An 18,685-nucleotide genomic window follows, 5' to 3' on the forward strand; every position below is an offset into this window, starting at 1 on the left:
TGCTTAATGTATTTAATACCATTCTACAATTCCACTCCAGACATTATCATGAGCCTGTTCTCACCCATTAAGCTGCCACCAACCTCCTGTGTTGTATACATAACCTATTAATAATTATTGTGCAAAACACTATAGAAAACGGACACAAACAGAGTCTAAACACAAACACTGGACAACAAATGAAGTCCAAGATGTCGAAGGGGTCTAAAGCGTGACAAAAACATTACAGTTTGTACACGTTGTTCTGGGTGTGTAGGCCTGTGTGGCCCTTCCCAAGTGACATCATAGAAAATGGCCAAAGTTAACTGTGACTAGCTGTACTCCATCCTACTAACCACACAGACAAACGACTGTATCGCAGTATTCTAACAGCATTGGAATTGGAATACTGAGGAAACACTGGGTTTAGTACAAGACCGCTAAATAGTCCCATCCACACACTTGTTACGTGCCCTATTTAAAGCAGCAAGTATGTAATAAGGCTTTGTGTTCAGTATTGTTAGTCTAGGTTCATCAGTATAGTTGGAATGTGGTTTGGTAGGCCTGCTCTTGTGGTGTTGGTGGCAGGCATAACTATTCAGGTATCCAAGGGGAAAGTCAAAACACTAATGTCACAGCACACAGTCTTTGGTTAGATATGATAGTTGGGCATAACAGTTTGATATATAATATATATATATATTTATAAAATACAAAGGGGCAGATACAGAATTAGAACTGGTTTATTGTTCATTCAAAATATATTTACCATATACTTGATCCAAAAACAACTGTTGAATTGCACAAAAAGTAATTCACAACATTTTTATAACAATCATCTGTTTATAATGCACACATATGCATTTCAGGAAAACCTTCCAAGACAACCAAAATAGAAAATACTGATTTCCATGAGAATTAAAACATTCAAAGATATTTATCTTGCATATCATATAGCATGCTAGCTTAAAGCATATTGATAGGCAGCACTTGACAATGAAATGTGACCCCAGCCAAACTGAGTATGGTAGGTATACCTCTCACCGGGTACAGGACTCCACCACAACAGGGTCAGTATTCACAAGGAGTCTTAGTTTAGGAGTGCTCACCTAAGATCAGTTTTGGCTTCAGATCACAATGAATATGATCATATGTACAGGGGGGACCTGATCCTAGACCAGCACTCCTACTCTGATACACTTTGTGAATAAAGGCCATGGTTAGAACAGCTGCAGAAGTAATAAAACAGTATAGGATAGCTTTATAGCTAGAGCTCTTTGTTCATAAATACCTTTAACCTAGCATATACAGTACACTTCCCACTGATAACTAAACAAATATCAGACATGAGAAAGTCAAGTATCCAAGCAACCTGTGACATGACAAAAAAACAGAGTGCCATGCTCTTGGATATGGTGTAGAGTTCATGTGGTGCTCTTTGGATCCCAGGATAAGAGCATGACATTAACCTGTGATCTGACAGTGCTGACTTCTTTACTGTCAGCCATGGGCTTTTTATTTGATTTCATTATTTTACTCCTTTTCCGCCCCAATTTCGTGGTATTCAATTGGTAGTTACAGTCTCGTCCCATCACTGCAACTCAAGCGTCCCCTGAAACACAACCCAGCCAAGCCGACACTGCTTCTTGACACAATGCCCGCTTAACCCAGAAGCACCAATGTGTCGGAGGAAGCGCCGTACACCTGGAGACTGTGACAGCGTGCACCACCACAGGAGTCGCTAGTGCACGATGGGACAGGAACATCCCTGCATGTCAAACCCTGCCCTAACCCGGACCACGCTGGGCCAATTGTGCACCGCGTCATGGGTCCCCCAGTTGCGGACAGGTGCGACAGAGCCTGGACTCTGAGCCTTAGACCACTGCGCCACTCGGGAGGCCCAGAGCCATGCACACTTAACAAGTCTGTTTTTAGTGTGCATAAATAGGTGTGTAAATAAGTATCCTTTCTATATAAGGAGACCAAAAGGAGACAGACAGACCCACTTTAGACTATTGAGATGCATCCCATACAGTATTTCTTCTCACAGTTCAGTCTCCTTCTCACCGCCATCACCTGCTAGGTAGTATTCATCATCTGTGGTTGTGTCAGAGTCCATGTCAGAGCCTGAGTCGGACTCCTCGAAGACTGCCAGGTTGGAGACGTAGCCCCTGGAGGGTAGGCGCCCCCTAGGGGACAGGCTGTCCTGTGATGCCCTGCTGTCTGTGGGGGAGGGCGAGGCAGAGGAGGAGGAGCTGGGAGGGCGAGATATGCGTCTGGAGGCTGGGGACCAGGGAGGGGACGGAGGGGGGGTTGGAGGACCCTCTGTATCCCACAGGGAGGGAGAGGTCTCGAGGCTGCCATGGTTCCACATGCGGCCAGTGGTGGTAGAGGTTGGAGATGGGGCGGTGACGTCTGAACTCCAGGATACATTTCTGGGTAGGGATTTGGATCTAGCCTTGTGTGGATTTATAAAATTAGCTTTGATTGTTTTGCGCTCATTTCTGGATGTCCTGTCACTAAAGACAGACCAGTCATTTACAGCTTGGCTGTCACCTGTGGTTTTATGGCCAGTGGTTGTGTGTGTGTCCCACCTTGGTATTGTCCAATCACCTTTGACCCTACAGTCATCCCAAGTCATGACCTCTTCTCCAAAGGTCAGAGCAGGGTAAGTGAGGTCACTGACACTGCTGACCCTAGGGCCTGAGGAGATGCGTCCAGGACCCGAAGGTCGGCTGGAGAGCACAGAAGTCACAGAGAAGGAACGCCCAGCCTCAAGACCGTATTTGAGATCAGCACAGGAGGAGAAGGATGCCAGACGTCCCTCACTGCCACGCTGATCACCGGAACCGAACTCCCTGTCCCCTGGCTCACAGAGAGAGGTGGTCTTCTTCCTCTGAGGAATCCTGGGAATGTGGAACACGTTATCGTTCTCAGAGTCCTTCTGGTTGAAGTGGAAGACAGAGAAAGTGTTTCTGGTGCTGCCTGAGGAGGTTCTGTAGGCAGGGAGGGTTGCAGAGCGGCTGGGGTCCCAGGGTTGACGCATAACGGAGCTGAAGTCTCTCTGAGGAGGTTGCTTTCTGGCTCTACTGATCCTCTCCTCTTTATAAGCTTCAAACTGCTGCCTTGTTGGGCTGATCTCGCTACTAGAAGGTTGGTGTTTGGGTTTAGTGATCCTTTCGTCCTTGTAAGCCTCAAATTGAGGAAGATCCATAACACAAGGCTGGTCTCTGTTTCTAACCTCTTTATGGTCTTTAAAACCCTCAAACTGTGAGTGTTCACGTCTAACATTTTCCTTCGTCATATCTGACGTGTGCTCACTGCCAGCCCAGAAAGAGTTTGAAGGTTTGTGAACGCCATCATTCTCCCTCCATTTTTCCTCCTCTTCTCGATTGCTAGAACCACTACTCTCAGTGACATCACTAATGTCACTGGCTCCATTGACAGGAGGAGGCTGGGGTGTTCTCTTCGTCCTCTCGTCATCGAGACGTTTGACTCTGAAGGTCTGCCGGAGTCGACTCAGCACCAGGTCTATTTTGTTACTTTCCTTCTGCTCCTTCTCTGACTCTTTCTTTGGTTTCTCAGACTGAGGCATCGCTGGGTTTCTAGGGATATTGGCAGCAGGCGTACCAACAACATTGTCTCTCTTACCTCTCAGTGAGAATAAGCCTTTCTTTGGGCTCTGGGTTTGTAATGGAGCCGCTGCACCCTTAGGGAAACTCTCGCTTTTACACACAACCTTCTCAGTGTCTAATGCTCCACTGTCATTGGAGCTTTGGTATGATTGACAGCTGGGACTTCCAATCACCTGGCTGTGTTGTGAAGGTAGACGGCAGAGTTCATTGGACTTTATCCCTGTGACGACTCGTGTGTCTGGTGTGCGTCGAGGAAAACAGGGCTGTGCAGGCCTAATACTGTCCAATATGGCAGAGGAATCAACTTTAGAAATCCTGTACACAAGTGTCTCAACATTTTCTTGACTGGTCTGTTTGGAGTTGTTGTTGACACAATCAATTTCCAAGGCAACAATCTTTGAACTGTCCTGTGACCTAGCCCTGTGATGGCCGTAGAAGGGGTAGTGTTGGGGTGAGGTAGGGGGTGAGAGAAGGGGTTGGTGTGATGTTGTGTGTGTGACCTCACCCTGTGTTGGGCGTGAAGACTTGAGTGTGGAATAGGGCGGGGAGCTAAATCGTGGCTTGGAAAAGCTCCCAAAATCTGGAAGAGAGAGAGGGGCAGCGGTCTTCCTCTGTGGTCCTATTACGGTTGAGTCGGTTCCTGTGTTTTTGACTGTGACGTTCGAAGTGTGGTCGCTAACATGCTCTGAGAGAGCTTGCCCTCCCTCCTTCACCAATGTATCAGATATTATGGATAAGTTATGCATCGAGGTTCCCCTCCAAACTTGTAGTTTGGTGGTCCTGGGGGTTGGGGGAGACAAAGGTGACGTAGCCCAGGTTGGGCTGCCCGATCTCAGGGAGGAGAAGATGGCGGGACCCCCTACACTACGGAGGGGTCTGGTTGGGGACAGAGGTCTCTGAGGTGAATGAGACTGTGACAGCCTTAGTTGTGACTCCTGCCACGCTCTATGTGCTGTTACCCTCCCTTCCACTTGGGGCTGGTGTTTCTTAGGGGAGAGGTCTAGGCTGCCTATGAACGTCCTTTCCACCAGAGGGGACAAGCTGGGTGGGGAGAGGGGCAGGGTGGAGGGGGCCTGGGTGGTGGGGATACTCAGGGATATGGGGGTATAGCTGTCTGGGGACAACGGTCGGGTGTAGCGGGTCGGGATACTGGGGACGTAGCCGGTTTTAATTAGGAGTGGTTGGGGAGTTGTGGTAGGCGTGTAAGCAGTTTTAGGGGACTGCAGTTGGGATGTGGGGGTGTGGGTGTTACTCACTATGGGAATCTGGCTTCTGACGACTGGGGGTGGAGATTTTGGGCTGTTTTGGGGGTCTTGTCTCATAGAGCTGGTGGTATTGAGTGAGCGGGAACTATAGAGGGGTCTGTGGCTACTGAGGGATGTGGAGGCGATACTGGTTTGTAAGGAGAGCTGTCTGGAAGAGGGGTTCGGGGAATGGGACAAATAAAGGGTTCTATGACTACTGAGGGAGGATGGAGTGTCACTGGTTTCAGAGCTGGTTGGAGTCTTGGGGCTAAATACGGTCAGAGGGGTGTAGATGGTGTCATAACTACATGGCCTACTGTAGCGATCAGGCTTGCTGGACTTTATTGGGCTACTCAAAGTGCTCGAGCTAGCTGGGCTACTGGTGTTAGACCTGAAGGAGATATTGGACAAACAATAGGGCTTTTGTGATTGTCGGTCATTCGAGTTAAGGGAATTCTGAGTTTTGAGTATTCTATAGGAATCCCGGTCTGGGATTTCTTGAGCATAAGTCCTTTTAAGGGTGCTCTGAGGTGTGTGTTTGCCAGTGAGGGTATTGCTGTTTAGGTTGGTATTGTTGGGGGTGACTAAATTATTGTTGTTATTGATGCTGATTTGGGGATTGACACCAGTGTTATCATTGGTGCTAGAGGGGCCCATGTTATTATTGTTGGAAGTGCTTGAGAGGCTGAATGTGTTGTTGTTGTTGTTGATAGTGGTGGTGGTAGTGGGACTGAGGGGGGAACTGGGATTAGACACACTGTCCTCCAGAGTAATGTGCTTTCTCCAGCTAGTAGATCTCAGGGTGGTTCCTCTGGGAAGAGACTGGCTCCCATGAAAATCCAGATGGTCATATTGGGACGGTGGAGAGGAAGGTAGATGAGTATCACTGATGGGAACCGTGGTTCCATCTGGTCTCTCTGAGGGGGAAAGTCTCTCTAGACCACTAAACAGAAGAGTCTGCTTACTGGGGAAGGTTGGGTTGGGATACGCCCTGGAAGTCTGGGGAAGTTTGGTAAAGGGTGTGCCCTCTGTGTCTTTGTAATTGGGCGGGGTTGAAAATAGTTGTGTCCTGTGTGTATTTGCTTCTCTGTGATTGGAAGTTGGTAAGGGGAGGTGCCTTGACCTCTCTATTGTCCTGTAAGTGGGATCAGCTGAATAGGGGAGGAACTTGGACCTCTCTCTGGCTCCATCATTGGATGAGGTTAGGGAAAGGTGTGCCCTAATTGTCTCTGATGCTTTGTAATTGGTTGTGGTTGGAGAGAGGTGTGGACTTGAAGTCTCTCCATCTCTGTCATTGGTTAGAGATGAGATATTTGTCTCTGAGTGGATAGAGCTTGCAATAGTGTTGAGCCTTCTCAGAGAGAAAAGAAGGCTACTGGTTGTTGGTTTGGAACTCAGCAATGATGTCTGGGCTCCTTGACGACTTGCCTGTAACATTCCCTTGTGTACATGCAGGTCGGGAGAGAGGGGAGAGCTGGGAGTAACAGGGGAAACAGCTCCCCCCTCTCCGCCTCTGTTGGCCAGCCTCCCCCAACTCACATCCAGAGAGACAGGCTTAGAAACTGGGGCCTTTGTTGGGTTGTCCAGTTTGAGGCTGGGGGTGCTTCCCTCATACCAGCCCCCCACTGTGCTTCTGCTGCTACCCAGTGTTGAAGCCCTCTCATGGACTTGTGATCCAAGGGTCAACCCCCTCTCCCCAACACGTTGGTTCTGGGTCTCCAGAAACTGTTGTTGTCGTCGTTGTCCTACAGAGTCTGTCTCGAGAGGGACTTGCGGCTTCAAAAGCACACCCCCCTCGCTCACTTCCTGTCCGTTACCTTGGGTTTCCTGTTCAGACTCACTGGTTGCCGTGCCAAACACACCAATGTCCGTACCGGCCCCGCCCCGCTTGTTCCTGCGTATTCTCCCACTCCACTGTGGGGCGAGAACCGACACCAGCGTGGAGGACAACATGGCTGTCTTGGAATCCTCTTCCTCTTTAAAAGGAAGCGATGTCACTTCCTCTTCCTCTGAAGGGCAATTGGCTGGTACAAAATAATATGATGGTGAGACTTCTCTTTTCACCTGTCGAGAAAGTTAAAATCAGATTATATTGTTATCAACAATTAGATACATATCTGTTAAGCTTTAACCTCACAGCCAAAGGTTTTATATGAAAAAGAGAATCTATGATTGAACGATTTTGCTTTTAGTCCAAAAGTTATGCAATGTCAGAAATGTCAAATCCATCAAACTGCAGCATGTAATGGTTTTCATATGTCAACACTGTGGCTTGTCACTCCACACCTCCCAAAGCTATGTAGGATGAGTGGTAGAGTATTTGTGTGTGACAACACATTTAATCTGACATGGAAATCCAGATAGTGTACTGGAGCAGTACAGGAGTCATGTTCCCATGGAAATGTTATTAAAATAATTAGTCTGGACAAACAGGTTATTTCAAGTACATGACATTTCCACAGAAACACTATTTATCTCCTCCCCACACTGGCATTCATGTTGGTTCTTTTCAGATTACACAATGTTCAAACTGACATTGATCATGTGCCAACGATTTAATTTAAGCGTTCATAATATGGCCTCAATGGCGCTGTTAATATAGCAAATGCCATTTGCAGTCATGACAATTGATGTTGGCTAATGGCAACACAGTAATGACACAAACTGGTGACATTAACTGTAATGACTGTTAATAACATGTCTGTTGTGTTATTAAGTAAAGTGTCATTAATAATGTTGCCACTAAATGGTAATGCTTTATATTTACCTGTGCTTGAGCTATAGGTGTGTCCCTTACAGGTCCCTGAGAACTGGAGCAGCAGGGAAATGTAGAGAAAAACATTAATACAGAATTACAATGAATGTTAATGGTTATACAGTGCATTCAGAAATGAATCAGACCCTTTGACTTTTTCCAAATGTTGTTACGTTACAGCCTTATTCTCAAATTGATTCATTTAGATTGAGGAAACAATTTACACACAATACCCCATAATGACAAAGTGAAAACAGTTTTGAAATTTAAGCAAATTTATTACAAATAAAAAAAAGATACCTTATTTACATATGTATTCAGACCCGTTGCTATGAGACTCAAAATTGACCTCATGTGCATCCTGTTTCCATTGATCATCCTTGAGATGTTTCTACAACTTGATTGGAGTCCACCTGTGGTAAATTAAATTGATTGGACATGATTTGGAAAGGCACACACCTGTCTATAAAAAAGGTCCCACAGTTGACAGTGCATTTCAGAGCAAAAACCAAGCAGTGAGGTCGAAGGAATTGTCCGTAAAGCTCTGAGACAGGATTGTGTCGAGGCACAGATCTGGGGAAGGGTACCAAAACATGTCTGCATCATCGAAAGTCCCAAACAACAGTGGCCTCCATCATTCTTAAATGGAAGAAGTTCGGAACCACCAAGATTCATCCTACAGCTGGCCACCCGGCCATACTGAGCAATCGGGGGAAAAGGGCCTTGGACAGAGCTTTAGAGTTCCTCTGTGGAGATGGGAGAACCTTCCGGAAGGGGAACCATCTCTGCAGCACTCCACCAATCAGGCCTTTATGGTAGAGTGGCCAGACAGAAGCCACTCCTCAGTAAAAGGCACATGACAGCCTGCTTGGAGTTTGCCAAAAGGCACCTAAAGGACTCAGCCCATGAAAAACAAGATTTTCTGGTCTGATGAAACCAAGATTGAACTCTTTGGCTTGAATGCCAAGCGTCACGTCTGGAGGAAGCCTGGCATCCTCCCTACGGTGAAGCATGGTGGTGCCATCATCATGCTGTGGGTATGTTTTTCAGCTGAAGGGACTGGGAGACTAGTTAGGATCGAGGGAAAGATACAAAGAGCAAAGTACAGAGAGATCCTTGATGAAGTTCTGAGCACTCTGGAGCAGGTTCTCAGACTGGGGACAACGTTCACCTTCCAACAGACAACGACCCTAAGCACACAGACAAGACAACACAGGAGTGGCCCAGCCAAAGTCCTTAAGTGGTGCAGCCAGAGCTCGGACTTGAACCCGTTTGAATGCCTGAGGTAGAGTACTTCATGATAAGCTGATGACCACACTATCTACCAAGAGAGTTTTCATCTATATTTTTCGTAGCTGTCTTTTACCACCACAAACCGATGCTGGCACTAAGACCGCACTCAACGAGCTGTATAAGGCAATAAGCAAACAAGAAATTGCTCATCCAGAAGCGGCTTTTCCTAGTGGTCAGGGACTTTAATGCAGGCAAATTGAAATAATTTTTACCTCATTTCTACCAGCATGTCACACGTGCTGGTAGAAATTAGCGTCCCTTAGTGTCCCGCTTTCAAGGAGCGGGACACTAAGCCGGACGCTTATAAGAAATCATGCTATGCCCTCAGACAAACCATCAAACAGGCAAAGCTTCAATACAGGACTAAGATTGAATTGAATCTTACTACACTGGCTCTGATGTTCATCGGGTGTGGCAGGGCTTGCAAACTATTACGGACTACAATGGGAAACCCAGCCGCAAGCTGCCCAGTGACGTGAGCCTACCAGACAAGATAAATGCCTTTTATGCTTGCATCGAGGCAAGCAACACTGAAGCATGCATGAGAGCACCAGCTGTTCCGGACGACTGTGTGATCCCACTCTCCGTAGCCAATGTGAGCAAGACCTTTAAACAGGTCAACATTCACAAGGCCGCGGGGCCAGACTGATTACAAGGACGTGCACTCAGAGCATGTGCGGGCCAACTGGCAAGTGTCTTCACTGACATTTTTCAACCTCTCCCTGACTGAGTCTAATACCTACGTTTAAAGCAGACCACCATAGTCCCTGTGCCCAAGAAAGCGAAGGTAACCTGCCTAAATGACTACTGCCCCGTAGCACTCATGTCGGTAGCCATGAAGTGCTTTGAAAGGCTGGTCATGGCTAACAGCAACAGCATCCTCCAGACCACCTTAGACCGACTCCAATTCGCATAACGCTCCAACAGATCCATAGATGATGCAATCTCAATCCCACTCCACACTGCCCTTTCTCACCTGGACAAAAGGAGAACCTATGTGAGAATGCTGTTCATTGACTACAGCTCAGCGTTCAACACCATAGTGCCCACAAAGCTCATCACTAAGCTAAGGACCCTGGGACTAAACACCACCTCCTCTGCAACTGGATCCTAGACTTCCTGACAGGCCGGCCCCAGGTGGTAAGGGTAGGCAACAACACATCTGCCACGCTGATTCTCAACACGGGAGCCCCTCGGGGGGGGCGTGCTTAGTCCCCTCCTGTACTCCCTGTTCACCCACAATTGCATGGCCATGCACGACTCAAACACTATCATTAAGTTTGCTAATGACAACAGTGGTAGGACTGATCACCAACAACGATGAGACAGCCTATAATGAGGTGGTCAGAGACCTGGCAGTGTGGTGCCAGGGCAACTACCTCTCCCTCAAAGTGAGCAAGACACAGGAGATGAACGTGGACTAGTGCGTACGGCCCAGTACATCACTGGGGCGAAGTTTCCTGCCATCCAGGACCTATATACTAGGTGGTATCAGAGGAAGGCCCCAAAAATGGTTAACGGCTCCAGTCACCCAAGTCATAGACCATTCACTCTGCTACCGCACAATAAGCTGTACCGGAGCACCATGTCTAGGTCCAAAAGGCTCCTGAACAGCTTCTGCCGAACAGTTAATCAAATGGCCACCCGGACTATTTGGGTGGCCATTTGTTTATTATCTATGCATTATCACTTTACCCCTAACTACATGTACAAACTACCTCAATTAACCTGTACCCCACACATTAACTCGGTACTGGTAGCCCCTGTACATAGCCTCTGTATTGTTATTTTATTATGTTACTTTTATTCTATTTTTTTTACTTTATTTAGTAAATATTTCCTTAGCTCAATTTCTTGAACTTCATTGTTGGTTAAGAGCTTGTAAGTAAGCATTTCACGGTAAGGCCTGTTGTATTCGGAGCATGTGACAAAATTGGATTTGATCTCCGGAGAGACCTGAAAATAGCTGAGCAGCGACGCTTCCCATCCAACCTAACAGTGCTTGATCTGCAGAGAAGAATACCCAAGAAGACTCAAGGCTATAATTGCTGCCAAAGGTGATTCAACAAAGTATTAAGTAAAAGGGTCTGAATACTTATGTAAATTTGATGTGTTTTTAATTTGAATAAATTTGCAAAATAAAATATAAAAAATAACCAATTTCTGCTTTGTAATTATGGGGTATTGCGGGTAGATTGATGAGGGGCAAAAAGCGATTGAATCCAGTTTAGAATAAGGCTGTAACATAACAAAATGTGGAAAAAGCCAAGGGGTCTGAATACTTTCCGAATGCACTGTATACCATAATACATAAGACACACAAGCATGCAGACACACCTCCTGGGTGTTAATGTTTTTGTAAAGATTATACGTTTTTCATTCACCCTGATCCACAGGATCAACTACATTCCATCTTCTCTCTTGACCTCCATTGCTCATTCTCTCCTTCTTGTCTATCCTCCAGCTCTCCCTTTTTTCATGATTTATGTTTACCTGGGCTCATAGCCGCGGGAAGTAGGGGTGTAACAGCATTGTGGGAGTTATGGGCATATTTATGTTAGATTGTTATCAGGTCGCTGTCTGTATTGGTGTTTTAGCTGGTATATCAGTCAGCAGGGCGTGTGAGTGTTGAGCAATGGGAGCAGATCCAACAATATGCCCATAACCCCTTCAAATCTGAATTCTAAATATATTTTAATTAAAAAAATATTGAATATTTAAAACATTTTCACAAAAGTAGCGCACTGGGCCTTTACTAGTATTAGCAGACTGATATAGATGCCTGTAGCATGAGCAAAACAAAAAGTTGTATAATTAAGAAGAGTCTTTTGCTAGATTCAATACTTGGGAATGTAAGAGTTGTTGCTCTGTCCCTTTCTCTGTGATGTCATTCTAAAGGAAACCAGAAACAACTCAATCCTGTCCTCAAATGTTTACATCAAAAAGCTGCAAAGTTATGGGCAAAGACACAAAACATCCACTCCAAATCAAATATTTTTCTTGATCAAATAACATGGAAAACAACCACTTTTTGTGCAGTATTAATTTACCATCGTTACAAACCACATAATGTACATTACTGTATTGTACACAAGCTGGTCGTCTAGGATTGTAACTAGACTTTCCATCACCATGAAGAAAAAGAATGTACAGTAGAGTAATTGAGGACATTGAGACATCAAGTGGTTTTTGATGATGTGGCTGACTTGGTAGAGCATGGAGCTTGCAATGCTAGGGTTGTGGGTTTGATTCCCACGGGGGACCAGTACGAAAAACTATGAAAATGTATGCACTCCCTACTGTAAGTTGCTCTGGGTAAGAGTGTCTACTGAAAAGGAATGAATAGACCATTTCAGTTCACATAGAAATAAGTTGCATTTGCAAAGTATTTCAAGAAACTGAAAACATATCAAGCAACTATTTTTATATTCCAACAGTATTAATCAGATGAACTGTTTGGTGCAGATAATTATCAGACTCAGAAGTTACAAATGCTGGTAAACACTCAACTACAAATACATTTAGTTAGTAAACTGGGCCTTTACTAGTCCTGTTTTAGCAGACCACATATAGACAGACATCTTCAGCAGAGGCAATGTTTTTCATTCTGCGTGGAAAACGCCACAGCAGCACCCCCACCCCCACCCCAGACTACTTCCAGTGATGTTGCCTGGGCTATGTTAGCAATAGGGGAACTATTAACTGAATGCCGTAACATCACACTTGTAATAAAGACATCACACACAAACACAGGGCCACAGTGCTACTATAGAAGCTGATGTTGAGAGGTGTGTAGCCTCAGTCTAAAGGGCTGACATGGATAGGTGACAATACAGCCAGGTAAAGGTCGTCTGTTACTAAGGGACAGTGTGACTCGTACTGATAAGAGTTGCATTCATCTCTGACACATATTACACATGCGCGCACAGAATCACACACACACACACACACACACACACACACACACACACACACACACACACACACCTAAGAAATCAATCTGAAGTATTTCCTCAGTACAGCAGTCCAAGGAACTAATTAACCTCGGTTAAACCTGTTTACATTCATATTGATTTATGGAGCCGTGTTGGTGCAATTCTGTCTGTACACATACATAGATGGTAAAAGAAGGATAGTGTCTAAGAGAAGGGCAATAAAAAAATGCAAAATCCCATAACTAAGGCAATAAACTCTAGCTTTAAAAGTGCTCTGTCTCACCTGTGTAGACAGTGTTCCCTCTGAGCTGTGGACTCTAGTTTTTCCAGGTCGTAGTTCTTGCTGTGTTGAGAGGAGAGTCTGAAGGAAAAGGAGGATGTGAACCAGGTCTGGTTGGGGTTCCTGTTCAGAACTGCAGGTCGGCCGTGACTGTCCTCCCTGGTCCCCAAAGTTAGCTCTGGTCACAAACATCCCATATGGTATTAGAGTAGAGTTTATAACTAGACCTGTGATAGGTACTAATTTAACAGTCCATGTGGATCTACAGCAGACAGGTAAATCACTGAACACTGCTGTAAGTACCCTCAGTTGTGTCCCCTTTCGTGCTGAGCGATTAGTGCTTTTTGGGGTCGGTTCGTTTCGTTTTGATTCTAAAAAAATAAATAACACTTTTAGATTTTTTATATATATTTTTTAAACATGAAATGTATTATGAAATAATGACTTTATAAAGCCAAAAGTAGTGAACATTCAATTGCCAAAACATGAACTTATTCCATTGTCTCTGTCTGGTCCACATTGACATCAATAGACGTCAATAGAAAAAGAGGAAATTACTATGAAATAATAAATATTTCAGTTGTGTATATTACTTAGCTTTTATTTGATGACTATTATCTTTCATTCCTTAAAGTCATCTCATCAGTAGCAGTCAGCCAGCCAGGCCATCTAACGTTATGTGCTCCCCACATACTGTCTGTAGTCATCCTATTTAGCTAGCCTGTCTAAGTATACTGCAGTGGTCTGACAAAATCATTTTTACTAGTTCTTCAAAGTAGATAAGGTATACTTCCGCAAACGGTCTCTGTACCCCTTGTCGTTATGAACATTGCTCTCTTATGCGGCCTGTGTATATTTAAGCTAATGTAGCAGGCGTAAAAGTGTATCCGTCCAGAGATCTGTATACAATGACGAGATGCTCATGTCTATTCCCTAACAATGGGAGTCGTTGTTCCAAAGGCAGTCGACAAGCTTAGGTTCAAAATAAGCCCATAGAAACGCATTGGGCTTATTTTGGACCGATTTCGGCGCTTCGCCTCTTCCTCTCTGATCTGTCTCTGTCATTTTATATAATTACCATGTTTCTGCACTTACGTAGGTTGAGTTTACTTAATAAAAACTACAACTCCCTTCAGCCTACATAGTTCTTGACTTAATTTCTCAAATCTCTCGTGTATGATTTGATTTCTCTGGGCTCACAAAAAAAATAATAATAATGGAATTTGAGTAATTGAACCGATAATTGCGCAGCACTAGTCACCTGTGTCTATAAGGTGTGCGAGTTGTCTCACCTGTCTGTTCTATCCCCCCACTGTTGGCACTGAGTGGTGTCTGAGTCCACTGGTCAGTTTCCACTTCGTTTCCATGATGATTCTTCTCCTGGGACCACCTCACATCCTGGGGTCTCCTGGGGAACAACACACCTAAGTATCCATGGAAATCAGACCAGGTATGACCAGAACCTAAGTCCAATAATATGGAACTAAACTATAAAGACAAGGTCCAATCGGTCATAGGCAATAGCAGCAGGTGAGTGACTGTGATTCTAACACTCACATTATCTGTCTATCAGCCTTACCTGACATATAAAATCATTTGATTTATTTTAGAATGATCCGCTCCCGTCACTCAACACGCCCAGGCAGCCACACACTGCTGACTGATATACCAGCTAAAACACCAATACAGACAGAGACCTGATAACAATCTAACATAAATATGCCCATAATGTTATAGAGCAACTATCTGACACATCTATCTGATGATCTCCGTCTCTGCACAGACTAATCACAACCAGTCAGTATAATCCCACTAAAGTGCTGATTATTCACCCTGATTCTAAACACAATCTGGTCACTGGGAAAGATACCAAAGTAATCAGAGAGTACTATACCTCAGGGAGATGCAGTGATTACCATCTCGACTACACTGTCTTGTCCTGTTCTGGGCTGGCTGGCAGCTACCAGCATGGGCCAAGTTCAAATCAACTGTGACTACAGTTTAAAGCCTCTAGCTGTCTTCGGCATGGAAGTCACACGAGGATTCTCTGTCTCAGTCTGCCTCTTTGTTTGTCTGTCTGTCTGTCTGACTGTCTCTCAATCTGTCCATCTTCTGTTTCTTTCATTTTCTTTCTCCCTCCCAATACAGAGGCATGGCCCTCTGCTGTGGGTGAAATAAGCCATTACACAAGCTGCTACGCCTTTCCTTTAGAAAATACTTGTTGGCTGTAAGGCTTACTAAGCTCTGCATCATAACAGGACAACGTGGCAGGACATGCTATAAGTAGAGCTCTCCCGTGGCAATCATTCCTTTAACTAGAGATGAATGCCAAATTCAACAGACTGCAGGGCAGATTCAGTCAATGTTTGTACCCTTTCTTTCTCCCACAGACCATGAGCGCATTGATGTCAACAAGGATAAATGGGTGAACATGCTCTATTCACAGAAACACCACTGTTGTTGGTTGTTGCCAGCGTTGGCCTAAATCTTTCCAAACTATGATCAAACTAAAATGGAATGCTTACAGCACTGAGCACCTCAAGCCAAAGCAAACATCTATCCTAAAGGAAAGCTTCACATCCGTTCTGAGTAAATAAAATAGTTGGTCAAACCACTCTGCTCTCCACAGCAGCATGCATGTGCTTCAAGGCTTATTTTCTTCAAAACGTCTAACATGCCCAGCACGACATGCAAGATAATGTCTAAGTGAAAGGTCATAGTCCTGTCATAAGATGTTCAAAATGATTTGCATAAATCAACCTTTCTGTAAGCTTATTGTGAAGACATATAATGGCTGTCCATTTTGATCTTCACAGATGTACACTGAGTGCACAAACATTAGGAACACCTGGTCTTTCCATGACATCGATCGACCAGATGAAAGCTATGATCCCTTATTGATGTCACTTGTTAAGTGTAGATGAAGGGGAAGAGACAGGTTAAAGAAGGATTTAAGCCTTCAAGGGGATTTTGCTTTACAATAGGTCAAGGGTGAAACTGTGGTGTAGATACTTGTGGGGACGAATAGTAGACGGGGGTCTGACATCTTATTACAGATTTCATGCAATTCTACACATTACTTTTTATGGCTCTCTTGAGGCATAAGTGGAAGGATAAGTGGAAGTTGTTATTGCTATTTCCTCAGAGGATGATCTGGAAACACAAATAAATGACTGAATTGAACTGTTCTCAATATTGGGGGAGGGTGCGTGGACAATGACATGTCCCCCCCATCCCTGTGTCAATTTCACCTAGGTTAGCCTATGACCTCACAGCAAACATGGGTAATGTCACAACCATCTGCCAGTCCCACCCCAACTGAATACTTGCACAGTAAAGGCAATGCTTTATAGCACAGATTTGTTTACCTTTTGTAGAGGGATTGATATGGGATTAAGAAAGTTGATTTAATTGGCAAAGGAACAATCCTGAACATGCATGGAGGCCTATGGTTCCACACAAATGCCAGCACAACTATGTTTCCTAGGTGACGTTTAAAGTAACTGTCTAGTGAAAATCTCACTTTTAAAAGTTACTCTTAACTCATACCCAGATAATGTTGTTGAATAGTCCTATATTCGTATTTTTTGGCCAAAACAAAAAACCCACCTCAAACAGACTGTTTCAAAAATGCTTGCTATTTTATGTTGGCTCATTAAATAAAGGTGAAATTGACTGAGCTGGCAAATCAGCAGTCTAGTCGCATAGATACACAGCGAGACATGGCTTAACGTTACCATGCCCCCAGTAGGGTACAGCCGTAGGGTCCTCCCGTTACTCCTATGTTAAATTACTTACTTTACTCATAACCCGACATTTTTTGCATTCTACAAACATTTTGGATATGCTTGGTTGGTCATTTTTAACATTCTTCCATGCCGTCTTAAATCAACAAACTACATCATACCTATAAACACTGACTCTACACGTAAAAATGTTAGCATGAACAGATGTACATTCCATGCGATGGTCATTCACGATTATCAGCCAAAGAGCTGATTCCAATAGACTTTCTTCAGTTACTTAATGTTAGCGAACTAACCCTGCTTTTATAGTTAACGTGAATAAATCTGGTTGCGTACTGTTTTGTTTGAACAATAGTAGGAGAAAAGACCACCCAAATAAGTTTCATCAACTGCTCAAGGACCAGTTCTAACTAGCTATGTATATTGCATGTGTAAACCTGAAGATTCCACCAAGTAGGTGTAGATATTGCCAAAGGCTACTTTGGGCCATTTGGTAGGGTTGTCTGCACAGCTCGTCTTCGGCAAGTTGAAAGAACATATAGGCAAGGGAACAATAAAACGTTTCTATCTACCTAGACCGTTCAAGGGCAGGCAAAGACTGGAAGTCTTGGGGGGAAATTATTTCACTCATATTTTAAACAATTATAAATTATATTTCATACTTTAAAATGTCAGGGAGCATGCATGTGTGAGCTGACTGTTACATAAAACACCTCGAAAGTTCGTATATTGCGTAAAATAATACAAGTTCAAACGCAAGTGGGCCTAGGCTGAACAAGAAGGCTAGAAGAGAAAACCCCCAAAATTGTAAAACCAAACATGTCCAAATTATATCGAATGATATCAGCCTACTGACCTTAAATTGCTGCAAATGTATGGACTTCACAATTCCGTAGACTATCATTTGCAAAGAAGAAATTACAACTAAGTTTTAAATTAATCAAGACATTTACTCTGTCTTGTTCGTCCTCTTCCAGTTTCCGTCTCTCTGGACAGGAACCTTTGGCGCCTCTGTCTCTTCCTCTCTCTCCTTCTCCCCACCTAGAAATCTGAGATCTACCTTCGCCGCGTCATGTGTTGACATTATCAGTCTACCGGCTCGCGTTTGGTTACCCCCTGGTTAACCTATTGAGGCGGGAGGGAGGCTTAAAACACCCCGGGTGAAAAGGCAGAAAGGAATTGAAGTACATCGTACATCTCCATTCCTGAGGCTGATCCGCAATTACTGGCACTCTCCACGTGATATGGGTTTCCTCTCTCCCGCCTCTCTCCCTTGGGTGTGACCCAATGTCACCTTTGTGCATGCGAACTGGACAGGACAGGTGCGGAGAACAAGTTTCGCTTTCTGAAAACAACAGACCGTTAGGGAATCGATTAGATAAGGTTACTACCGAGATAAGGTGAGGGTCATTTCCTTGCTGAATGTACGCATACTTCTAAACAAACCGACATTCAGTAAGAATTTGCGTTTGGCCTTAGAGGCAATAAAAAAACATCGAGCTCTAAGCGTGTTCCTAAAGTAGACGAGTCTGACTTCTACACTTGCGGATTTGAATGACTTAGTATTTAAATAGGTTACAGTCTGGCGCTGAGTAAATAATAGGTCATCTGGAATGAATTTCACATTTAGAACAGGAGACATAAGGCCGCCGCTCGCTCTGAATTTAATTCAATTCAAACGGCTTTATTGGCAGGGGAAACATGTTTACGCTTCCAAAGTAGGTTAATTAATAGAAAATAGATACCTCTCACGCTCTGTAATGTGACTGAATATACACTAGAGGACGCAGCCACACTGGGCTGATTCGATGAGGCTTT

At 44.4% G+C, this 18,685-nt stretch overlaps 1 protein-coding gene across 8 annotated transcripts; it reads right to left on the reverse strand.

Moving 5' to 3' along the window:
* Window positions 1-706: 706 nt before the first annotated feature.
* On the reverse strand, window positions 707-18,407 carry zmp:0000000991 (uncharacterized). Of its 8 annotated transcripts, none has more exons than XM_090189694.1 (6): window positions 17,724-18,163; window positions 14,414-14,529; window positions 13,125-13,299; window positions 7,914-8,026; window positions 7,626-7,668; window positions 707-6,922 (listed from the first exon to the last, which is right to left on the reverse strand). In XM_090189694.1, exon 6 carries the CDS (start codon window positions 6,809-6,811, stop codon window positions 2,024-2,026), a length of 4,788 nt encoding a protein of 1,595 aa, XP_090045820.1. In that variant the 5' UTR covers window positions 6,812-6,922; window positions 7,626-7,668; window positions 7,914-8,026; window positions 13,125-13,299; window positions 14,414-14,529; window positions 17,724-18,163; the 3' UTR covers window positions 707-2,023. The 8 variants fall into 8 exon arrangements, with proteins under 8 accessions (XP_090045820.1, XP_090045816.1, XP_090045818.1 ...); XM_090189690.1 differs by having other exon boundaries at window positions 17,821-18,113; XM_090189692.1 differs by having other exon boundaries at window positions 14,414-14,526; window positions 17,724-18,091.
* Window positions 18,408-18,685: the final 278 nt, after the last annotated feature.

This window comes from Oncorhynchus mykiss, chromosome 11 (assembly GCF_057628025.1).
Source record: "Oncorhynchus mykiss isolate SJ-2025 chromosome 11, ASM5762802v1, whole genome shotgun sequence".
Taxonomy (NCBI): domain Eukaryota; kingdom Metazoa; phylum Chordata; class Actinopteri; order Salmoniformes; family Salmonidae; genus Oncorhynchus; species Oncorhynchus mykiss.